This window comes from Mirounga angustirostris, unplaced genomic scaffold (assembly GCF_029215605.1).
Source record: "Mirounga angustirostris isolate CCGP_5_RB_7025 unplaced genomic scaffold, mMirAng1.0.hap1 SCAF_15, whole genome shotgun sequence".
Classification (NCBI taxonomy): domain Eukaryota; kingdom Metazoa; phylum Chordata; class Mammalia; order Carnivora; family Phocidae; genus Mirounga; species Mirounga angustirostris.
This window is the reverse complement of record NW_026991723.1, coordinates 93,037,342-93,061,996: the sequence shown is the minus strand read 5'-3', so window position 1 is coordinate 93,061,996 and position 24,655 is coordinate 93,037,342. Positions and strand designations below refer to the sequence as shown.

Sequence of the window (24,655 nt, the reverse complement as noted above, 5' to 3'; positions counted from 1 at the left end):
GGACAGCCTGTAAGCCCGTTCGTGGACAAATCCATAAATGTGGCCTGTCTGTAACTGGAGTCTCGTCCAGCCCTCAGAGAAAATGAGTCCTGAAACCTCCCGCTCAAGCCAGGCGTGAAGGCCATGCTGCACGACGGCACGCGGGTGTGCGTCCAGAACAGGGAGCCATGGGGATGGAGCGCGGGCCGTGCTTGCCAGGGGCGGGGCCTGCTGCCTTCTGGGAGCTGACAAGGGACTGGAACAGACCTCTCACAGGGTCTGCCTGTAGACCCCGTGCTGAGGGGACCCCAGCCTCCCGGTGGGAGAGGCTCCCCATAGCAGGCAGCACTCGGCAAGGGCGGGGGGCTGGTGCTCTCGGCTCTGCTGTAGACTTCCACCTGCTTCTTCTGGGGCCTGACCGTCCTCCTCTACACTGCAGGACTTCTCCAGCAAGTTCTCCGGACCCAGACCCCTGGCCCGCTGCGGGCCGGCGGGGATGAAGCTGCCCTGGAGAGCAAGGGAGGACTGGCAGGCAGCCTCGCCGGGGCCCTCCTCAGCTCGCCGGCCACCCCCCAACCCACCTTCCCCCTTCTAAAATGGGTTCACATCTTTCTGCCCTTGCCTTCCCCGCCCCCCCACTCTGTCCCCGTGGGTAAAAACCTTTCTAATCCTCTCATTTTACTGCTCTGTTTTCAGGAAAAGGAAGTAAATTCACTAATGTACTTGGTTTACCCCGACTGACCTAATGGAAAACAAAATGCACGCACACACACACACGCATCATATACAAATTCCAAAAGTAAAAACCCAATGTGTTGAAAATAAAGCTTTAAAACCATCAGAAAAAAACACAGAAGTATTTTCTTGGGGAGACTTAGGACTTCCTGAATAAGTAGTCAACGGCACAATCCACAGGAAAATACTACCCAACTCATCATATTTATGTTTTAGGTTCCCATACGCTAACACAGTTCAAAGACACAATCAAGGACCAGTCTTGCCAACAGTAAGAGAACAAGACTGACAACCCAGGAGACAGGTGGACAAGGGCGGCAGGCGAGTCTCTGGACTCCGCAGCCCACCAGGCCCCTGTGCTCCCAGGTCAGGAGCCTGACGCGGGCAGTCTGTGCCCTGCAGCTTGGAGGCAGGGCTGACAAGTGGGTGCGGTCAATTTAGCACCAGCTCAGCGCAAGGTTTCCTGCTGGAGAAGACTCTGTGGTCTCGTCTGTGGAAACGCAGGAGAGAAGCAACTCATGAGGATGGCGCTCTGGAGAGCTGGCAGGGAAGGGCCCGGAAGGGCTTCACTTTTCTGCTGCGTTTCTCTTAGCACGACAGCACATGTCCTAGGCTCGTTTCTTTCTTCTCAGTGCTTTTCTGTCACATCAACTCTCGACACACAGAAGTGAGTCACGGCGTCAGGGGAAGTCAAACGTGTCGCGGGTTCTCTACAAAGACGCCTGGGCAGCCCCCCGCCTGGCCCTCTGGAACCAGGCGGTTCTGAGAACGAGGGGCCACCAGCAGCGTGGTGCAGACGGCCACCAGCCAGGACCCGAGTCTGCCCCAGTCCCTCCCACACCGCCCAGGGCTGAGGCCCCGACCCAGGTCTCACGGAGGTTCAGGCCTGTGGTCAGGGTGCCAGAACTACCGGCCCCCGGTGGGAGGAAATGCCTGGCGCCTGGACAAGTCCTGGTTCAGGGTAGGCAAACGCAGAAGGATCTACTGGCCGCCCTCCCAGCACCAGAGGTCCCTGCGGGGAACGGCAGGGACACACGTGGACCTGCTCTCGAGGCAGCCCCTGGGGAGGCCTGAGGGAGGAAGAGCTAGCTGGCAAAGAACAGCCCAGAAAAAAGAATAGCAGGAGCGAGCCTGCAGCGTCAGGGAACCCCCGTAACTGCTCGGGGACCTGGTGACTTGTGGGGAGGGGGCCACGGGAGGGCACAGAGCCAGGAGGCCCCGTGAGGGTCACCGCCACCAAGGCCAGAGGCAAATGGACACCACTCTCCCCGAGATTTAACAGTTTAATAATGACTTCTCCACAGCCCGACGGGGCAGCTAACCCACCCCATCTCGCAGCAGGGCCCACTGTGCACCCCACACTCACCACAGGGGCAGCCGACAGGATGTCCGGAGGACACAGAGCGCCCTCCCTGCCCGTGGCCTGGCTGGGCCTGCACAGCAGGGCCTCTCCTCAGAGTAGTGGCCAGGCCTGAGAACGTCCCTCCTGTCCAGGCCAGAGGGCGGGCCAAGGTACCAGCTCACCCTGCCCCTCTGCTCACCTTGCCCCGAGCGCCTACACAGACGGCCCACCGGCAGGTACCAACAGGCCTGCAGCCCACCCCACGTGGCCTGGGCGGAGCGGCCTCTCCCAGGAGGCGGCCCCTTCCCAGCGGGACATGAACGCAGCAGGTGCCCACCCTCCGCGAGGCTCAGGCCCAGGGTGGTGGCTCCTCACCAAGCCGTCAGGCCCAGCTATTCCTGACCCCCGACCCCCGACCCTGGTGGGAGGCGGCTAGAGCCCCGTCAGGTCCACAATGGCCTTGATGAAGAGGGCATCATCGCGCACGTAGGAATTCTTGGCCTCCATCTTGGAGACGGGGCAGAAGAGGGGGCAGCCGCTGGCGATGTTCATGTCACTGACTGGCCTCTGGAAAGAGGATGAGGTCACGTCGGGTCTAAAGGCATCAATCACGTGTTCCCGGTTGTTCTGGTCAAGCAGCATTAAGGTCACCTGGAGGGAGAGCGGCCGGGGAGGGACAGCACTCTGAGTCACGGCCCCGCCCAGCTCCAGCTCCCTGTCCGGGTGATCGGTGCCCATTCCGGCACTTTCCGTCCATCAGTCCCTGGGGTCTGAGGCTGCAGTTAACACTACGGAGCTGCACCGCTTGGTGCCTCGCTTGCTCACGTTCACGTGACGGAGGTTCTTGTGCCAAAGAGCTCGCAGAGCCCCCACTGCCCTCCCGAAGGAACAGCACCCTGTGCTGCCACGTCCACCAGAAGCCCACAGAGCCGGCCCAGCATGGTGGAGGGAAAGGACGATGGCGCTGGCACCTTCAAGCCCTCCACCAAGGGCAGGTTCCGGTTCCCAGTGTCCCGTAACACCTGCAGGCGCGGGCTCCCCAGCCGCACCCCTTCCTTGGGAACTGACCCCGAGGCGGCATCTTTAACCGCTGGCCCCGAGGAGCCGTGAGGCCAGGGAGTCGACTGGGCGGTGCCCGAGCTCCACTGCAGGGACAGACCCATCGGCAGCCCAAGGGCCCGTCCTGACAAGCACCCCGCCCCACGGGGCCCCCGGGACAGCCGCTGGGACAGCCTCACGCACCTTTTGGTTGAAGGGCCACCGCAGGAGGGCGTCATTGGGGCCCTTCATCACCACAAAGAAGAGAGACAGGTGTGTCCCGCGCCCGGTGCCGTCTCCGTTCAGGTAGATGCGCAAACACATCTTGTAGCCGTACCTGCTCGTGTAGAAGGCTGCGGGGGGGGGGAGGGGGGCGCTGGTGAACCACGCCGAGGGCTCCCCCAAGAAACACAAACACAGAGAGAACGCCCAGGTTTGGGGGCACATACTTTTTCTCCAAGCATGCAGACTTAGTTCCTAGTGAACTAAGGCCCCGAAGGAAAAATAACTCATCAGGGAAAGCCCTCCTAAGAACCCTGAGTGCAAGCCCGAAGTGGCCACATGCGAACCAGCCATGAAGCTCGGCGGTGGCTCGGGCTGTGGTCAGACCTGAGCCCGGCCTGGAGGGGCAACAGTGGGTGACGACCCGGGACAAGCTAGAGGTGACACTCTGCCAACACCCAGAAGGGTGCAGGGAGACCCGGTGAGAGCCAGGCCATGCCTAGGGGCAGACCTCCCTGCCTTCCTGCTCGAGCCCCCAGGAGCCACCGTCCCTCAGCTCCCCAGACACGGCCCTGCTCCAGCAGGGGGCTCCAGCTGGGGCGCACGCCTGAGCCCCGGCCTGCACCCCCTTCTCAGTCAGGTTTTGTCAGAGCTAAACTCAGAACAAGTTCCCTTCAGCAGGGATGCCCCCACTCCTAGGAGAACGTGCTAGCAAGGAGGCATCTGCTCGAGTCCAGTGCAGAGAGGACGGTGCCCCGAACGGACGGCTGCTCCCCACCCAGGAAGCCGGAGCGTGGGCTCCGTCCACGACCGCCCCAGGAGACACGGCAAGATCACAGAGCAGCTCTGCCCACGGGCCGCACTCCCCTTCCTGCCCCGTAACCTGCAGCAGGACAGGGACCTATACCCTCTCAGCCCGCGCCCTGGACGCACCGTGGCAGTAGCCTCACCAAGGGCACACGCGGCACTCTCCACCAGGGGGAGGCCCGGGCAGGGGCAAGGCGGCCGCGCAGCTAGGGCCCCCCCAGGAAGGGCTGCAGGGCGACCGCGGCCAAGGCATTGCATAGGACTCTACTCCGAGTCCCCGCTCGCGGTTCCGTCCCTGAAGACCCAGCGGAGAGGCGGCAGGCGTGGGGACTCCTCCCCCGTCAGGGAGGCATGGCAGCCGCTGGTACTGACAGGGGCTCCAGCCGGGGGGCACGAGCATGTCAGACAACCGCAGCTCCGAGGGCACATCCCAAACAGCACCTGGGGAGAAGATGGCGGGCGTGCGGCCAGCCACGGCTTCCTGACGCTTCCTGGCGAAGTCGGAGATCTTCCAGACGAATACGCCGTCGAAGGTGGTCGCCTGCATCTCGTGGACCTTCTGCTCCAGCTCGGCCATCGCCAGGTCCTTCAGACCGATGCTCCTCTCCAGCTGCTGCACCTGCGGGGCACAGGGAGCCCCGTGAGGGTACGCGCCTCCTGGGTGCCGGTGGGAGGGGCCGTGAGCCTCCACCCAGTGCGCTTCTGAGCCACCTTGCATTTCGCAGGTGCTCATCAAAGTGCCCCCACACCCATCTTCCCACCAGTTTCGGGCAGGACGGCATCTTCCAGTGCCCCCGAGGCTTCCCTGGGCTCCGCAGGCCTCGAGTAGGCTCCATCCCCACAAGACTCCCAACCCCACCTATGGCCGGGGTTCAAGAGCTCCGTGCAGGCCATACACTCACAGAGCCCACCTCAATCGCGAGGCCCGTCCCCCCACAGGCCAGAGAGAACAGGCTACCTCGGAGCGACCACTAGGACCCCCACATCAGGCAGTCAGTGAGCAGGGCTCAGAAAGGGGCTCTGTGCTAGAAATCAAGGTGCCGTCCTTAAAATCCCAGCTCTGAGGCCCCGTGATGCCCTGGGACCTGTGTGCCCCAGGCCCAGACCTTGTTACTCAGGGCCTCGATCCTGTCCTGGTCCAGCCGGTGCTGCCGGCCGCAGGCCTCAGCGGTCATGGCCACCCTCTCCACCTCCCGGTTCAGGACGCAGACGATGTTCTCAAAGGTGGCCGTCTTCCTCTCCAGGGCCTCACACCGCTGCCGCAGCTCCGCGGCCTTGGAGAGCTCCAGCTCGGGGTGCAGCGTGCTGGCTTCCCAGCCCCCCACCTCGCTCTGGCCCAGGAAGGGGCCACCTGCTCCTGAGAGGTGCTTGGCCTCCAGGAGGCTGCCCAGCAGCATGGCCAAGTGCTCTCGGAGCCAATGGGCCTCGTGCTGCTGCTGCTTCTCACTCTCCACCTGCAGACAGGAGACGGGGGCTCAGCCTGACCCAGGGCCCTGCGGACCTGCTGCAAGGCGGGTCAGGGCTGTGACACCTCCCTGTCATTCACTTGCCGGCATGTCCCGTCACTACCTGGAGTCAGTATCTTCCAAACACACAAGCCTCCCTAGTGACTTCCCTGGTTGTATTTGAAATGACAGGGAAGAACATTTAAAAGTTGCCCAAGGAGGGTGGGGAGACCACCCTCCCCTAAAGCTAACCTTCTTCAAATATTCTTCATCATACAATTCTGACTTTGTAGCCAAGTTTCTTCTAAAACTTCACAACAAATAAAAATAAGTTTTTTTAAGATTTTATTTATTTGTTTAAAAGAGAGACACGGAGAGAGGGAGGGAGGGAGGGATGGAAAGCACAGAGGCAGAGGCAGAGGGAGAAGCAGGCTCCCTGCGCAGCAGGAAGCCCGATGCGGAACGCGATCCCAGGACCCTGGGATCATGACCTGAGCCGAAGGCAGACGCTTAACCGACTGAGCCACCCAGGTGCCCCCAAATTTTAAAATGTTACACACTCTCAGGGGTGTCTGGGTGGCTCAAGTGGTTAAGGTCTGACTCTTGGTTTCGGCTCAGGTCAAGATCTTAGGGCCATGAGATCGAGTCCTGCATCGGGCTCTGTGCTCAGCTTGGAGTCTGCTTGAGAGTCTCTCCCTCTGCCCCTCACCACTGACCCATGCCCGCACACTGTTTTCTCTCTCTCTCTCTCAAATAAACAAATAAATAATTTAAAAAATAGAAATAAAAATGTTAGTTTCAGAATATCAAAAACAGAAACAAACGAACCCCACGAGGCACAGTGCCCAGAGAGCAGCTCCCCAGCGGTGCTGGGACGAGGCCCCTTGCCAGTCCAGGGGGTGGGCGTGGGGGCAGTGTGCGCGTAATGTGGGGCTGGGGGGGCCTGAGGTCAGAGTCAACGTCAGGCCTCATGTGGAACCACCCTCGGGACGCGTCGGACGCTGACTGCTGAGGCCGTGGCTGCCGCACCCCGGGCCCAAACACAGAGGTGCAAAGGTGGAAGGAGCCAACCCTGTGGACGGCACCTGAGACCAGGTGTCAAGGCCCCAGGTGACAGCACCGCCGGGATTACCGCCATCGAAGTGCTGCCAGGGTGTTTGCAAGCGGCGGGGTGCCAGCCGTGCCCCAGGGCTCAAAGAGCCAGGGGCTGCACACTCCCACCCCCCGGGGCACAGAACAGAGTCGGGAAAGAAGGGTAGAGGCCACATGGACAGAGGCCTGGACGAGCTGTACAGAACCCCACAGGTCAAGGTCCTGAGGTGGGAACAGGTCAGCGTGCGCAAGGACAGCCGGGCCGGTGACCAGCCCCGAGACGAGGTCAGGGCGGCCAGGGCCACACAGGCCTCGGAGGCAGGGGAGGCAGGTGGGGTCCAGCCCCGTCTGCAGCAGCATGGATCTCCGGGTGGACTGGACACGGTACCGGAGACAAGGGGAGGGCCCACAGTGACTGCTGGGCTTTGGCTGGAACAGCCGGGCAACATGAGGTGCTCATTTCGGGCAGGTGGGAGGACTGGGTAGAGGGGGGGCCCGGTGTGCAGCTGAGGCCTGAGACGCACACTAGGTATCAGGGAGGTACAAGGCACTGGGCACTTTCAGCAGAGAGAGGTGGTCAGAGGTGGGGCCCCATGGGAGCACCAGGAGGACGGGTGGGCGGAGCAGAGCCCGGACTGAGGCGGGGACCCCGTGGGCCGAGGAAGCAGCAGGGGAAGTGGGAGGGAAACCAGGAGGCCAGGCTGGAGGCCGAGCAAGGACTGCATTCAGGAAGAGGGTGCACGGCACGCTTCTGTGGGCCCCCCTCTCAGGAAACAGGGAGCTCCCACGAGGACCAGCCCCAGCGGACCCCTGGCCGGTGGGACTCACCATCTCGGGGCAGCCGACGACGTGGAACCTGCACGGGACCCGGCACTTGCCGCACGCCCTGACGTGGTCCTGGAACTAGAAGGACAGACGCTCTGAGTGCCTTTACTTTCTCTTCCCCACCTGTGCACGCTTTAGTCTCACACTGACGAAACCCGACAAGCCCGTTCCAGAGCCAAATGTGCACAAGCACGCGCACACACACACGCACGCGCAGCTGTCGACAAAGGGAGGTGGGTGCAGGCTGAGGGCCTCACACTGTGGGCCAATGTCTCAGAACACCTGCAGACACCCTGTCCCGTGCTCGGGCCTCTGCGCCCCGGACTCTCTGCCGCAGCTCGTAAGACACGTGGTGTCCGAGGCCCCAGGGCCCTGGGAGCAAGGAGGGGCCGGCCTGACCAGGGGCCGGACACCCACCACTGACCCAGCGTGGCGCTGGCACACGACCACACAGAGCCCCACAGAAGAGACGCAGAACCCAGAAAGAGAGAAACCACACATGCGCTGGGAGCTGACCCAGCAGCCCCTCCTGCCGGCAGACAAAGGTGCATGACTGCTCTCCCAAGTGGGCGAGGGCAAGGGGCAGCCACGGGACCACTTAAGAGAGGTCCCTCTGCCTCCATGCGCCAGGGCCCTGGAACGACAATCAGAGCTACTAACACCAAATGGAAACACAGACAAACATTAAACTAAGTAAAAGGACAAGGGACTGTGACGCAAGCTACCCAACACCTACAGCTCCAAAAACAGAGAAAGAAGGACTAAGAGTCTCTCCCCACTGCAAGAAATGGGCAGGAGTCCCCAGTGGTCCCCGGTCCCAGTAAGAGAAACACAGGTGAGCCCTAAGCAAAAAGCCCCAGTGGATTCATGATTTGAGACGCAAACTGAACCTCCTGGGACAGCCTTTCTCAGTCATCACATGGCGAGCCCCCAAGGGTGTCACCACACCTGCTGGTGGGGCAGGGACCAGCACTCTGACCTGTCAGCACACGGTCCCTGGTTTTCACCCTGGATCCACACAGCCGTTTTACAAAACTACAAGACAATTTGCTCCGAAAGGGCAATTTTCAGAGACTCGAAAGCAGAGAGACGAATGGCAGCCAGCTTACCACCGAGAGACTGCCTCCCAGGACCGCCAGACGCAGCAGCCGACCGCACGTTCCGCAAGAGCAGAAGGAGCCAGAGACAGGCCGCCAGCCCACGATCGAGGACTGGCGTGGGCAGCGGTGGGGCTGCGTCTGGCGGGGACACAGCACCTACAAGCCCCCAGGCTGAGCTTAGCAGGACCACGATGCCCTGCAGCAAGAGGAGCCACAAACCCGGACGCCAGGCAGAAATCATAACCACAGCTACCAGTACGACCCACGACGCAGTTTCTCTTAAATGGAACGTGAGGGCGCCTGGGGTCTCGATGACTCTTGGTTTCAGCTCAGGTCACGATCTCAGGGTCGTGAGATCGAGCCCCACCTCGGGCTCCCCGCTCGGCGTGCAGTCTGCTTGTCCCTCTCCCCTGTCCCTCACCCCATCTGCTCGTGGGCTCACACTCTCTCCCAAACAAAATTTTAAAAAAAGGAGCACAGAGTCCCACTGCCACCACCAAAGTGTTCTGGATGAAAGGCAGTGCGTGGGCAGGCTCTGGGCCGGGGTCTTAGGCGTGTGTGACTTCAGGCTGGGTCGTTTCCACCTCCCGGAGTGTCACAAACAAGCGACGCACAGGTGACCCAACCCTCTCGCCCCAGGCCGTCGCTTCTCCTTCGGGCGCTGGGTCGGAGCCCCGCACCACGGGCACGAGCTCCTCCCCGCCCCCGCCCCCCCTGCCTGTCCCCGCAGGCGCCACCAAACAACTGACCTTCTCCCGTGAGATCTTCTTCTTGCCGCAGCCATTGCAAGTCAAGGGGAACTTGGGGCAGACCTCGTGGTGTGCCTGAAAGACACGGTCAGGGGCCGGGGTGTGTGGCGAGGTCACCGTGCCGTCTCACGGCCTCGTTCTGGGGCAGCGGTTCCCCTGAGACCTCCAACGGGGTGGGTCCTGCAGGGGGCGCTCAGAGGCATCAGAGAGCCGCCTCTTCACCTGGCAGCTCCGGGGCAACACGAGAAGGACGAGCCAGCAGCGGTGACTCGGGGAGAACACCGCTGCAGGTCACCCTAACTGAAACCGGGCCACTCTGGCCCCGAGGAGCAAGGCTGGCGGGACGGACCACGGCCCTGCGAGGGGATGGAACGCCTCCGGGCGACACCCCTGGCGCCCCGATGCACCCTAGCCCTCAGCAGGCCTCTGTACCGAACGGCTCACAGACGAGGGGACTGAGGAACACAGCACTGGCTCCTTGGGGACGCCATCGGCCAACTGTGCAGCCCAGCTTCTTCAGTAAATAGCGGCAAAGGAAAAGAAGGACACCCGCGGAGCGCCATTAAACATAAAGAGACCCTGCGGACACGTCATCGAGAGGCAGCGTGGGGACAGATGCTCACAGACGTCAACCAACGTGTGCAGCGAGTGAGTCAGGGACAGCAGGGAGTCGCCTCAGAAGTAACAGTGACACATACGGCTCTCTAGGAACAAACGTGCCCAGAAACGGTCTCAAGGGTCTTCAGAGAGAACGACACAAAGCCTGGGACCCACGCACTAAGCGTGCGGAGCCCAAAGCAGCCCGGTGAGTGCCGACAGGGACACGCGCAAGCGAGGGTGGCATGTGCCGCTGCTGTGTGTGTGCACATTTTTCTAAAATAACAGCTCAGCTTTGCCTTCATACCCAACGCAGTTCCCCACCCAGAACCTTCTACGCAAGTGGCTGCGAGGAAAGGGCCGGAGGCATGCAGCGAAAACGCCAAACCAGCCGCGGCGGCAGCAGCTCCGTGCCGCGGTGCCAGCCCACGGGGCCAGGCTGGGAGCACGACCGGGCGCCCTCACCTTCATGTCCGCCCAGCAGCAGGGCGCCCGGCAGTGCCTGCAGCTGAGGCTTCTCTCCGGGCACTCGTGCTCCGAGTGGCGCTCCTTCTCCCCCAGGCGAACCAGGCCTTTGCACGCTGGGCACTCGGTCAGCATGAACGGGCAGTGTCCTTCGTGGCAGCTCTGGCAACAAAGGGAGCAAAGTGTCGACAGAGCGCACGGGGAGCCTGCGGGCTGCCACCCCTGGGCTCCGCTGCGCAGAGATGGCCGCCCCGCCGAGGGCCACTGGGACCCTGCACCAACCCCAGAGCGCCAGATGCGGGGTGCCGCTCCACGTGCCAAGAATCTCATTCACTGCAATCAATACCTGTGCTCCAGGTCAGAGACGGGTAGGGCTCAAGCCGAGCTGGCTGCACCCCACCCACGTGACACCCCAAAACATCCCTCCCTGGGGATGCGCCAGAGTGACATTCAGGGACAAGAGGACCACTGTCCAGACAGCGAGCAGGCCGCAGAGGGCAGGGACAGCGTGGGGTACGGAGAGGCAAGAGCAGAGGGAGGGCACTCCAAGGGGCGACAGGGCCCAGGCCCCAGGCGGAGGGCCTAGAGCAGGGCCGCTTCTAAGTGGACAAAAGGCCCAGGGGTGACAAGAGTCTGTGTGCTGGGAGGACAGGCCACAGCAGCCAGACTGGGAGCCCACCTACTTGTGCCAACACCCTTGCTGACGGCCCACACCGGTGGCGTGGCCGGGGAGGGTGTGGTGACCTAGGGAGGCAGGGCCCAGCCCAGGGCCCTCCAGCTGACAGCACCGAGGACGAAGGTGCAGGGAGGAGGGCGGGCATGCGCTGCCCCTTCTGGAGCCACAGAACCACATGCGGGTGGAAGTGGGAACCCAGCCGAACCCCGGCTGGTGGCTTTCCTGAGCGTGAGGAGGACGCTGTGGGAGGGGGCTCAGCGGCAAACGAGGGGAAGGTGGTGGAAGAAAAGATGGGGAAGGGCGGCAGGAAGGACCCGGAGCCCACAGCCCAACACAGCCTGCAGGCCCGTGGCAAGTTTGCCAGGAAGGGGAACTGCAAAGGGGCGCAGGGTGGAGGACAGGGAGCTCAAGGTTTGTCTGCTGTTAAGTGTTTTTTATTGTGGTAAAACATACACGACAAACTTTACCATTTTCACCGCTTTTAAGGGCGTCCGTGCGTTCATACTGCTGTGCACCATCCCCCCCGTCCGTCCCCAGAACACGGTCATCTTCCCACACTGGACTCTGTCCTGTTAAACCCTGTCCGCCCCCCACCTCCCACCCCCGCATCTGTGGGGCCGACTCCTCCGGCCTCCTGGGAGTTTCCACTCACACACGGGATTGGTCCTTCTGTGCCGGGCTGACCTCACTCAGCACCATGTTAAGTTTTAGGCAGGACATGCTAGGGCACACTGGGGACGACGTGGAGCCTGCTGCAGAAGGAGGGGGAGGTCACTGTGAGAGAAGTTCTGGACTGGCCCAGAGCAGGAGGAGGCCCTCCACCGTGGGCTCAGCACCTCCACAGAGGTCTGGGCGGGGGCAGCCGGGCCGCGATGCCCTCCTGAGGGACCGGGTCTTCAGGGCTCCCCTGGAGAGCCTGGTCGTGGCACACTTGAGAGGAGCAGGGAGAGCCTCAGACGTGCTGTCCCCGAGCGGGGAACACGCTGGCCGTGCCTCCATCCCGTGCCACAGGCTTGGCTGTTGGTGCCAAAGCCCAGCACTTCCAGAGGGAGCAGAAGCAACGGGTGAACTCCAGAGACACAGCGCACGTGCGGCGCCCTTCCCGCCAGTCTTCCCGCGTGCAGACCGCGGAGTCACGGCAGGTGGGGCCCACGCCTCCTCACGGGACCCCACACCACGAGCTCCCAGAGCAGGCACCCCTGCCCTCCGACCTCCCACGGGCTCACACCCCAGACCAAACGCCACACTCCCAGCAAGCCTCCCGGTGACCCCACGGCAGCCCCGCAGAGCACCCCACAGGCTGCCACGCGAGGTCCGCCATCGGAAGGATGCGCACCAGGCAGGCCGCTGCCGCACGACGCCCCGGACACTGTGGTCCAGCAGAGGAGCACCCCCACACTGTCGCTGCAGCCTGCTGGGCTCCCTGCCGACACGGCATGGCCCCCCACAAGCCGCCTGCACTGCAGCAGAGCGTGACCTCCCGGAACCCCCAGGGGCTGTGGCAGAGGGACCGCACAGCTCACCATGACCCAACGGTAGGCCGCGCCTGGGCCACACCGAGTACGCGATGAACAGTCACCGTGAACCAAGGAGGGGTCTCAGAAATGATCACAGCTCACAAAATGGAAAAGATCCAGCACCTAGAGTTAAGGCGCTGGGTTTAATTAAGACTGTTGTTTAACGCACAATAAAACACTCGCGGGAGCGACGTGGGGGCGCCCAAAGCAGCACAGGGCGGCCAAGGGCGCACAGCGCTCTGTGACCGCCCCCCGGCAGCGTGTCTGACATCGGAGACCCGCACGCCTGTCACCCCAGGGCCGCCTCCGAGCAGACACACAGCACCTCCTCACGGGCTCAGAGGGACCACGCTCGCGTTGGCTCCAAGAGAAGCACACACTTGGGAGAAATCAGTATTTATTCAGCCAGAATTCAAACCAGTGTCCCCGCGCACAGAGCTGTGCTGACTCTGAACTCACTGGGACGTGTGGGGTGACCGAGCACGCCTGGCTCGGCCTTGCCTTTCAACTGCGGCCTCCGGGCACCTAGGTCTCCCCTCCGGGCCCTTCTCTGGAGAGCCTCCCCCCTCTGCCGCCAGCCACAGGCTCTAGGCCCAGTCCCAGAGCAGCAGCCGGGGGCTGTGCCCTGGGGCACCTTCAGCACTTGGCAGGCACTCCACAAATGTCTCTGACCTGACCTGGAGTTTTAAGTCATTGCATTCTTAGAAAATACTAGACATTGTCGCAAAGGAAAATCACATTCAAAGGCTAACCAGGACTTTCCAAACAGCTCAGCCACAGCACAGCATTTCACAATGCCACCAGGAGCTCGAGCACCGCAAAGGGCAGCCGTGTTGGCTCGGAGTGGAGGGTGGGCGTGCTCGGAGGCCTTGATCTCGCCCAAGCCTGTGACGTTCACAGCCAGGGAGAGGTTTTACCAAAGGGCCAGGCCTAGTGTCCCAGAGCAGCGCCCGCCCTCCCACATGACCAAACCCACCCTCTCAGGGACTTTCCGGGGCTCTCCGGGCCAGCCAGGGACTTTCCAGCCTGCATGCCTGCAGGGCCATGGCCGAGCCCACAGCCTGGCTGCGGTCCCTGGCCCTCAGCTGGAGGCCCATGCAGCCACCGCCTGCCCGCACCACGGGCCTGGGGGCAGCAGAAACCCGCCTCCCAGAGTGGAAGGTGGGGGCTATCCCGCCTGTCCCCAGGGGGGTCTCTGGGTCCCTGCAGAAGGCAGCACAGCTCCCCGTGCCTACTCCCTGTGCCCCACATGGTCTCCTACACCCACCCAACCCCCAGAGTCTGCTGGGGCTCTCCACCCTCCCAGGAGAGACCCCAAACCCGAGGCCTACTCTCTGGACAGCCCCAGGCAATAACAGCTGTAACAGCTGCAAAGCAGAACCTCCCACCTGCATGTCTGCAGCCCAGGGGCCTCTGGGTCTCACTCCTAGGAAGGCATCAGAAAGGGCGTGGGGAGCCCAAAGGTGCTTCACTTCTAGGCCTCAGGTGCCCACCGGAAAGAAAGTGCCTCTCCTAGCCTACCCCACCAGAGGCTCCTCCCTAGACACGGCCAAGCTGCTCCTCTGGAAACACAGCTTACAGCCTGAAGACCAGAAGTCTGGTTGGTCAAGAGAACGAGGGAAGTTCGGCACACAGGCTGGGAGCAGGAAGGGAGAAGGCTGCTAGGAGCTCAGGTCCCACTCCCAGCCCCGACGGGCCCTCCGCCACCATCACGACTCAGTGCCCAGCGCCCACCTCATGGCAGGGGCTATCCCGGGGTTGGGGCAGGAGCGTGTCTGAGCTTAGGAGAGCCAGGGTTCCATACCAACAGCCCCTCCAGCCTCACCAACAGGGCTGTCCACTGTGAGAGGCCAACCTGCTACTCTGCACCACTCCCACCCTCCCGCCCGGGCAGCCACCCTGCCCCTTCCTGCCTCGCTGGCCCTCACAGGAGTGCACTCCCACAGGACGTGTCCTCGAGGACGGGCTCACTTCACGAGCACAGTGGCCTCAAAGTCCACCCACGTGTCTGGACTTTCTTCCTTCCTTTTTATGGCTGAATACTATTCCGTGGTGTGGACAGACCACATCTGGTTTGTCTCTTCATCTGCTGGTGGACACCTGGCTACCAGGACGTTCGTGTGCCGTAACCGTCTGAGGTGTGCTAGTTAAGAAGAGGGGATGGCCAAATGCGTGAGCTATGGAGGCCGCCCGCTGTAGGCCTGGCCTCGAGCTGCCAATCACGCAGAAGCACCCCCGCAAGGCTGACATGCCTCGGCAGCATGGGCACACCGGCCCCTGCCCTGTCGCTGGCCAGGTGACTTTCTGTGACCACAGACCAAACGTGCAGCTTACTTCCGCAATTTCCAACGTCTGTACAATTCAAAATGAGAAAGCCCTTGCCTGAAAACACACGGAAAGACCCACCGAGCAAAGAAGCTCCTTTCCTGCACATCCCGGGGATGCTGCAGCAGCGCCCTCAGAGCGAGCACGGGGTCTGCCCCCCGCCACGGCACTCTGCCGAGCAGCAAACTGGGCCCAGCGAGGTAACTCCCCCTTCTGAGCGCGATCCCCCTGAGTCTGCGTGCACCTGCGGGGAGCAGCTAGGCGCTCCCTGGCGGGCTCGTGGAGACTCCGTGTGATCATTTTGGGGGTGGGGTTCGGGCTCGGGAGGCCGTGCCAGCGCAGGGGGCCCCTACCTCATACTCTTTAAGAGTCCCCTTCCAGGTGCAACCGTCGCTGGGACAGACGGCCGGCAGGCTCTCCACCTCCCTGCGTGCAGCGTTGTCTGGGAAAGCCTGAGGAAAGCATTCCTAGGGTTAGGCCGCCTCCTCCCAGCTGCCCGCCACCCTGCCTGGCCACCAGTGCTGCAAGTCTTCCAGACTGAGGCCCAGGACTAAGACGCTCTCTCCCAGCGCTCCAAGCTCTCGGCACGACCGTGGCAGGGAGGGGCGCATCCTCGTGCTCAAGCTCCACACAGCCATCGGTGTTGTTAAAAGCAACAGTTTCCGTTCACTGTGACATTTTTTGCTTGAAGACTTTTCACTTACCGAACCACTTTCCAAAATGGAAATGCCTTCTTCATATATGCCCTCGTGAACACAGGCAGCGCAGTTCTGAGGCCCGGAGCTAGTGAGGAAAGGGGGAAAGGCCCACCATCAAACCCGCTGCAAAGAACGCTGTGTGCAACTCTCCGCCCGAGTTCTGCGCCTTCCAGACCGACACCACATCACTCGGGAGCATGCGTCGACGTACCACGGTGAAACCCTCTAAAGTGAGGGATATGATCCAAACCCTCTAATCATGACGATCCCTTCCACGGTGAACAGAGGTGCTCTCTGACGGCCCACCACTCGGGGCCAGGTCCCCAGGAAGGAGCTGCTGGCTCCCTGCGCCCACCCTGGCCCTCCATGTGCCACAGGGCCCCGCCCTCAGACTAGCGGCTGCGGGCTCTTGGGGACGTGTTCACCATCTGGAGTGGCACATCCAATGCAAACGGTCTCGGGCCCACGTGACAAACTAGGAACAGCCAGGCACAGACTGTAATGTGTTTATTTCAGCCCCCCACGTCCAAGTCCACGTGCAACCCATCCTCTTCCGTTACTAACTTCACGCTCCTGTTTGCAGCGAACCTCTGCCATCAGGAGCACCACCTGGAGCACAGCCCCTGCGGACGCGTGCATGCCTGGAGCCGCCTCCCTGGACAGCACAGCCCCGAGGCGAGCCCCACTGCCTTCCACCGCGCGCAGTACCTCAGGATGCTGGTCAGACAGTAGGAGCAGTAGCGGTGGCCACACTGTGCCTGGAAAGGCCTGCGCAGGACGTTCCTGCAGGCCGAGCACAGGTACTTGTCCTCCGGCTTGGTCCCCAGGAGGGTCTTCGAGAAGCCAGGCTGCAACAAGTCTAGGGAGCCGGGAGGGGTCACGCTGGCTGCAGCCATGAGAGCCGCAAACCGCCACGGCCTAAGGAAGAACACAGAGCACGTCCTGGAGAGTCCTAAGAGGCGCCTCAACTCCAGGGTCCTCCTCTGGGGAAAACAGCCCTTGCCCGGCGGTGAGGTGCCTGGGCTGTCAAGCTAATGGTGGTCAAGAATCTGGAAGCAAGATTTTAGTGCTCTAGAGAACTTGGAGACAATCTAATCCAAGTTCCCACTACACGCGTGGAAGCCAAGGCTTAGCCAGGGGTTGCACCAGCACACCCTCCCAAAGCCTCTAGACCAGCCGGCTGTTCTCAAGGTCACCCAGCCTACCACGGACACAGCGTGTGCCGGCATCGGAGGATGCCACCCTCCCACCAACACTGGCCATCCGCAGTCCTTGATCCTTGTGCCTTCCTGTCTAGCCCAAGCTTCCTACAAATCAGCCGGCAGGAAATTCTGACCAGCTGTGCTCGGTCTGAGGCAGTAGCCAGGAGGTGGCCACCCTACACATCGGCCTCTCCACTGTCGCCCCTGAGAGGAAGCACGTAGCCCGCCTGGCACCACTGCTCTGCTCCCCGGCCACCGTCACCAGGGTCCCTCTCACTTGAGAGCTCCCCTCTGCTGTCCTCCAGGCCTTGGCAAGGCCCCGGAGGCAAGGTAACCAGGACGCACAGCTGGATGGGGAGAGGCTTCCACAGCGTTCTGAGACCTCGAATGGAACACGCTGTTCAATGTCCAGCATCTCAAAAGCAACCGTACCTGCTAACCCCTAAAAAAGGACAAGTACCCAACAGCCCCTGAACAGGAAGCACTATTAACTCAGAGCTACCCTGGCCCCTTTGCAGACGCTCCGAAGAGCTTCCTTCCCCAAATGCCCCGGGAAACACATCCCCGGGTCTTCTCCTGGATGTGCATGGGGAGCACACCAACTTCCAAACCAGGACATTCTGAAATGATGTGCCTCTTTCCTATGTCCGTAAGGCGCTCTTCCGTGTCCTGAGCTGGTCGGACACCACAGAAAGCAGCGACAGCGTGTCCCTGTTTCCTATCTACTGGGCAAAGCCACTTTCAATCAAGGCTCTGGATTTGTAATCTGTGAGGCCCTGCTTGGGCTGGCGTGCCAGAGCACACAGGTTATATTCTTATAACCTGCAATTACTCCTCCAACCACCGGACAGACGGAGGGTCGTGCCCACGGCCACTCAGCAGGACGGCACGAGTCCCACTCGCTGGTCCACACACTGTCAGCACGTGTGGGCGTGTCTGGGCCCCTGGACCACCCATCTGTCCCTCTGACAACTGGGGGATTTCATTCTTTCGAGCCCTCGTGACACAGACATGTAAGCCCCAGAAAGTGCCACTTAATAAAGCCTTTGGTGGAAAAATTAACCCAAAAGTTGGAGAGCTCACGGATGCGCTAACACTGCTGGCCAGGGCAACCGAGGAGGGAGGACGCCCTCAGCCCACATTTTTCAAGGCCATGTTCGTGCTACACACACGTACTGACTAGAACAAAGGACCCGTGAAAGTCTGCTCACTCCCAGGCATTCTGCACATTCTTTTTTCTGGTCACGCTACTAAATTGATTTCACGAACCATCAATAATTTGAAAATCACTGCTCTATAAACTACATTAGACAGAGACTTTTACCCTTAAATGATACTAGAAAAAAAAAAGGCACACTCTTTAGATCTCTATCTTATGCTCAATTCATTAAGTAAAAAAGAGCATCACATACAAAGAACGCTGAATTTAGTCATGTTTTATACGGACAAGGAAATAAAGTAAAATAAGAAGCAAACACCATCATGACAGGGTACATTTTAAACCTCATTTTAAAACCTCACCCAACAGCTTCCCTCAGCATCTGTGAGACAAGGCTTTATTCTGTGGCATCGATGTTCCATCTACTTGAGGCCAGGCCCAGCTTTTGGCCAACTGATCACTCCTGTGGCAGACTGAACTCATTCTACTAAGCCATCAACATGTCCTCCCCTTAGATATAAAAGAACCACACAAATGGTCTCTGTTTCCGGGGATGAAAAAGGTGAAAGGCCACAACACACAGCCAGGCCTCGATGACCTCACCAACACAACCTACTCAGCGGTCACAACTACCTGACAGCTGGACGGTGGGGGTCTGTATTTCTGTCCTGAATGTGGGGAAGTGGCCCTGGAGAGCCCAAGGAGCCCACCCACACCACGCACCGGCCCATGGGTCCCACCGCTGCCCATGCTGTGCTTTCGAGTTCCCAGCTTACCTCCTTAAACGTGTTGTTCAAATCTCATTCATACACATTTGACCTTTTGAAAACTAATGAAAAGACATCATAAAGACTCAAAAGTGTTGTGCCAAAATGTAACACTTTGAGGGACATCTGGGCGGCTCAGTCGTTAAGCATCTGCCTTCAGCTCAGGTCATGAGCCCAGGGTCCTGGGATCGAGTCCCATGTCGGGCTCTCTACTCAGTGGGGAGCCTGCTTCTCCCTCTCCCTCTGCCTGCCGCCCCCCCTGCTTGTGCTCTCTGTCAAATAAATTTAAAAAGTTAAAAAAAAAAAAAAAAGTAACACTTTGAAGGCCATCAACACTAAGTCCTGCTGCTGCGTTGTGGTGCTTGCCCCAAGCCTAGGAGAAAACTTCCCCGTCTCTGGCCCTGAACTTCTGAACTTCTCGGTGGTCTGCACACGTCCACCCGTCCGAAACTACACAGGCCTGGGGGCCTCCCTGGATGACTGGCGTAGCCAGCAGCACCCGACGCCAAGGACACGGGTGGGCCAGCCCGCTACCGCATGTAGGAGAACGGGAGTCAGGAGTTATGAGCACCCCAACCTAGAACCAAAACGCCCTACTGGTCCTGTCAAGCTTCCAGATCCTCTCGTGGGTAAGTTGGTTATAAACATTTGCAGTGATTCGCGGGAACGTGTGAACAAGCATCCCCATTCAGCCTGTCCTGGATTTCATATTCAGTCCCCAAAATCAAGCTTCAGACACGAATGCATGAACTTCGTACAACCAAGAGATTTGTGTTTTGTTAAAAGGGCATTTCTACCAGACAGAAAACAGTATGTCCAGAATGGCTCCAGTTATCTGAAGTTTGAGGACAGACAAAACTAGCCTGTGATAATAGAAGCTGGGAAGCAATCCCCTTTGGCGGCATGGGGCTGTGATACACTGGAGACTCGCTCTTCTTCCCTGTTCCTGGAACAAAGCTCCTAAAACCCCTGGGACTTCCCGAGCCACGGGGACAGGGGAGCCTGTTTTTCATAAGCCCCTTCCACATCTGCCCCCCACGGCCAGGGAGGGGGGTGGGACTGGAGATTGACCTAATCACCAATGACCAATAATTTAATCAACCACGCTTTCGTGACGGAGCCCCCATAACCTCCTGAAGAATGAGGCTCAGAGAGCTCCACAGTGCCGAGAGGAGGGTGTGCTGGAGGGCATGGAAGCTCCGCGTCCCTGTCCCACACCTTGCCCTGTGCATCTCTGCCATCGGGCTGTTTCATGGAATTGGTGCTTGCTGGAGTTCTGTGAGACACCCTAGAAATCATTGAACCCAAGGAGGGGGTCCCAGGAACCACATATTTGGTGTCAGACGTACCGTGAGTAGAGAAACACAGCCATTTTCCATTCAGGGGGTCAATGCTTGCAAGAGGCAGGAGGGGGCCTTTTGGGGTGCTGGAAATGACCGTATACGTAGACAAAAGTGCATCTAGCTGTATTCTTAGGATTTGCACATTTTGCTGGATGTATGCCTCAACTTCAAAAAAAAAAAAAGATGGAATTTCTATTCCCAAAGAGTCAAAAAAGGCCTTTAAGTCCCTAATTATGGTACACCCATGCATGTTTATCCAAAATAACCCTGTCTCATAACATTAAAAATGGCAGAGCAACCTGAAAACCAGGTTCTGACATGGAAGGGTTAGGGTTAGAGTGGGGGCATCCAGCCCCTTGACAAGCCCAGGTCCTGCGTCAGTGCGAAGCACGAGGACCCAGGGAAAGGAGCGTCCCTGCGAGGAACCACTGGCTGAGCTGGAGGCCACAGGGCAGCTGGCACCACCGTCCCCAGCCTGGGGCATGAGATGGGGTAGTGGTGTAAGTCCCCAAACTAACATCAAATGAGACATGGGAGCACCTGGCTGCCGGGGTGGGCATCACCAAGCTGCCAGCAGGCACAGGGGTTCAACCCTCAGCCTGTGATACCCCAAACGCCAGGGACTCAACTTCCCAAATTCACGTCCTCACCGACAACCAGTTCTGTTTTGTCCAATACTGGGATGCCATGTCCGATTTTACCTGGTTCCACCCAGTTCCAACACACCTGCCTAACAAGCCCACTGAAGCAATATTCAAGAAGGCCAACCAACATGCAGCTGGGAGCACAAGACAACCCCCCCCCACCCAGGACTAGAAATCCACTTTAAAATTACAATTTTATACTTCAGTTCATCTTTTTCCAAGCTCAGCATAATGCCAAATAGTAGCCTGGTACCAACTTCACGCCCAATAACTGTTTCCATCGTGAGCATTTACTCTGGGGGAGCGTCTCTAGTCCGAACTGCTGGCTCACATGTCTTCACACGATCTACACGCTGATACTGAGTGTCTATGATTCAAAACTGGGGCTCTCAACAGGGACAGGGTGATCCGTCAGTCATGATGCAGCAACTCTGTCCCTTCTTCCGCCTGACCCAAGTGACCGCCCTGCCCCCCCGCCCCTCTCCCTGACCTCTGTCAGTGCCCGCACTTCCCCCTGCCCCGAGAGCTGGCAGCCCATCGGCTGCTCCAGCCACACTCTCAGAGACCACTCTCACTCATCCACTCACCTTGAACAGCTCCGCCCTCCACCAACACCCGGAATCTGACGGAACTGCGACTGCTGGGCCCTGGCCGCCGTCCACCGCGACCTGATACACAGCCGCAGCCTCTCGGGGCCCTCCCGGCAGCCATAGGGGCCTTTGGCTGGGACTCAGTTACTCTACCCTCACATCCCAAGGCTTCCCAGTGGGTCTGCCCGCCACCCTGCCTGTCCAAGAGGTCGTGGCTTCTCGACAAGGCCTTCCCTCTCAGCAGTCATGAGACTGTACTGTGCGGGCCTGTCTCCTCTGGATAATAAGCTAAGCACCAGGAGGTAGGGCCTGGGAGGGCAGGAGGAGGGACCCAGGCCTGTGCATGGGGCACCTGCCACCCCAGGCTTCCCAGGCTCCTCCATGGACTCCTACACACCCATTAATCTAGCCTTTCCTCCACACCATTTCAGATGGGGCACCCCGATTCTGGAACCTGTACAAGCTGTCCCTTCTGAGGTACCCCCCTATTCTACCTCCTAGCCCCACCCCTGCTGAGTACTCACCTTCCGAAACCACAACCGGGTCACAAGACCACCTGCTCCACTTGCCCCCGGGGCCCTGCCAGGAACAAGCCCGTTCCTGCTCAGACCCTGGACAGCTTCCGGAGTCTGCCTCTTGCACCCTCCTCCGAGGCTCAGACCCTCTGTGCAGGGGTGGAGACTGTGGTGGGACAGTGACATGTCTTCCCTGTGGACGCAAGGGCCAGGCCCCTTAGAGAGGGGCCCTCACCCATCCCCGTGAAGGAGCAGGCCCAGCGCATGGAGAATGGCACAGCAAAGCACAGGCCTGGACTCCAGAACACAACGAAGACGTGCACCCCATTCCTGGCATCACGTGTGCAGTCCGGGGGTGATTTCTCTGGATTTTCTTCTCTGGACCTCCTTGCCTTTGCCTCTCCACACGTTCATGATGTCCTGCCGTGGACATCCACACGCCAGTGAGCTGACCACGCTGGTGGGAGGGTGGGCAGGCTGGCATTTCCCACTGCCAGAGAGGGACCCAGATCTGATTCTCCAAACACAAAGTGAAAAGGCCTTCATGTTCCCGGAGACCATGCTTTCTCCCGGAACAAGTGACCACCGTAAGTCCTGTGCTCTAGTCCCCAAATTATAACCACTGCGGCAACCTGCTCCTTTAGGTCCCCAAAGAAACGACGTTTACGTTTATTTCCCCGGGGAAGTTTAAAACCCACTCAATAGAGAGAGAAGCCCCAGCTGAAGGCCCCCAAGGGAGCCAGCAAGGCGCGCAGCAGCGAGGGGCACACAGAGCCGCTGCACGTCTTTACAGGCTCCTGCCCTCCACTAGGCGCGGTGCTGAGGACACTGAGGCAGGTAACGGGCTGGGACCACACAGCACACTGCGGCCACAGGACGCAGAGGTCTGCAACGCCGCAGAGCACTGGAAGGCTATGTGGCGCAGACTGCGCAGGTCAGGAGGCACCTGCAAGCAGAAGGACCAGCACAGGGGCGCCCGGGGGCGTGGTCGGTTAGGTGTCTGACTCTTGGTTTTGGCTCAGGTCATCATCTCGGGATCCATCGAGCCCTGTGTCAGGCTCCGTGTCCCCTGCTGGAGATTCTCCCTCCCTCTGCCCCACTCCACCCCTGCTCAAGTGCCCTCACTCTCTCTCAAATAAATATTACCAAAAAAAAGGACCTGCACAGAGGCCCAATGTGCCCAACGTCCCAGCGCACGCCTTTGGGGGCTACGGCTTCGGGGGGCTGGGCTTTATTCTGAGAACCGGGCACCCAGGGAGAGGGGCCGCCCAGATGTGTGGAAAAGCCACCACTAGAAGCACTGAGGGCCTCTGTGGCTTGCAAAAGGCTTGAAGCTAGGCAACTCTTAGCGTTTGGTTTCAGATTCAAGCATTAGTGAATACCGGGCACGTAGATCACAGGAGCAACGACGTGAGGTTGGTTGAGCCTTCCACCTAAACCCCGCCACTGAGTGGACAGACACCACGGCCCTCCCACGCTGCCAGGCTCCAGGTAGGGCGTCTGCTCTCCCGCACGCCGCTGTCCTGGGCTCTCCACTGCCACGGACCCCGGCACAGGCGGTTCTGAGTCGCCCCACTGCAGAGTCCGTGCCCCAGTGCCGGACGCCATCTCCACGTCCTCAGCACCCACCCTGGGACTCTCCCCCAGCTCCTGCGGACACGCGGGACGCCCCGCCTGTACTCACAGGCGCCGGGAGGCCACGGGGCTGGGACAGGCGCCGAAACGGTCCGGGGGATGCTTGAACCACAGGCATCTGGCTCGGACACACACGTTGTTAACAGCTCGGGGCTGTAAAGGTGCCTCTGTCCCTCCTGGTTTTCTCGATACCGTTTTCCTTCTCCAGCTGACGTACGGCACGAGTGGGATGCACGACACCCAGGACGCACAAAAGGCGGGTTAACGGACCCTCCCCGCTCCCCCGGGGGCTGTCAGTTCAGCGGCTCGGGAGTCCAAAGTCACAGGTGGTGCTCGCTGCTGCGGCAGGCGAACGCGCTCAGAACAGCACGCGGGAGCGGCCGCGGCCCAGGACGCCACGGTCCGTGAAGCGCCCTCCGCGAGAAACAAGCGCGGGCGGCGGGCTGCCTTTCCCCTCCGCGCCGCCCGGCGCCCAGCCCCGGACGTCCAAGGGCCCCCGCGAAGAGCCGACCCGAGGAGCCTCCCGGCCCCGCAGCGGGTGCGGGCAGAGAGCGGCGAGCCGGCGCGACCCGCAGGTCAGCGCCCCGCTGCGGGCTGGCGTCGGGCGCCGGCCACGGGGCGCACAGGCCGCCGGCGGCTTCCCGGCAGCCGCGCCGGGAGCGGGAGAACGCGCGGCGCGCTGACCCGGGCCGGGACCCCCCCCGGCCGGAGCCGCCGTGGACGCCCGCGGGCGTTCGCGAACCTTCCTGCGCCGCCCCGCTCCGACTTTCGGTTTCCGGGCGGCCCAGCCCCGAGAAATCCCCTCAGGCCCGCGGCGCGGCGACCCCGTCCGCGCGCCCGCCGCCCCGGCGCCCCGCGCGCCGCCGCCCCGGCCCCCGCCGCCGCCGCCGCCGCCCCACCCCCGCCAGCGCCCCAACCGACCCCCGACCCCCGACCCCGACCCCCGCAGCTCCGCTCACCAACGGTCGCGCGCGCCCGGAACTGCGCGCCCGCCCAGCCGCCGCCGCCGCTGCGGACCCGCCCCCCGAGCCCGCCTGACTGACTGGCGCGGGGGCCTACCGGAAACGCCCTGCGAGCCGTAGCGGGCGCCGATTGGCCAGACCTCTCCCCGCCCTCCGCCTCGGCCCGCCCTCCCGACGGACTGGCGCCAGACCCTATCAGGAGCGCGCCGGGGGCCGCAGCGGGCGC

General features: G+C 61.0%; 1 protein-coding gene across 8 annotated transcripts; it reads right to left on the bottom strand.

The window, feature by feature from the left end:
* Window positions 1–899: 899 nt before the first annotated feature.
* TRAF2 (TNF receptor associated factor 2) lies at window positions 900–24,498 on the bottom strand. 8 transcript variants are annotated; one of them, XM_045883552.3, is made up of 11 exons: window positions 24,427–24,498; window positions 16,321–16,530; window positions 15,619–15,697; window positions 15,268–15,366; window positions 10,397–10,558; window positions 9,335–9,409; window positions 7,489–7,563; window positions 5,230–5,577; window positions 4,565–4,742; window positions 3,299–3,447; window positions 900–2,707 (listed from the first exon to the last, which is right to left on the bottom strand). In XM_045883552.3, the coding sequence occupies exons 2-11, from the start codon at window positions 16,506–16,508 to the stop codon at window positions 2,489–2,491; spliced, it is 1,572 nt and encodes a 523-aa protein (XP_045739508.1). In that variant the 5' UTR covers window positions 16,509–16,530; window positions 24,427–24,498; the 3' UTR covers window positions 900–2,488. The 8 variants fall into 8 exon arrangements, with proteins under 8 accessions (XP_045739508.1, XP_045739506.1, XP_045739509.1 ...); XM_045883550.3 differs by lacking the exon at window positions 24,427–24,498 and adding an exon at window positions 21,842–24,276; XM_045883553.3 differs by lacking the exon at window positions 24,427–24,498 and adding an exon at window positions 23,517–24,276.
* Between the last annotated feature and the right edge of the window lie 157 nt (window positions 24,499–24,655).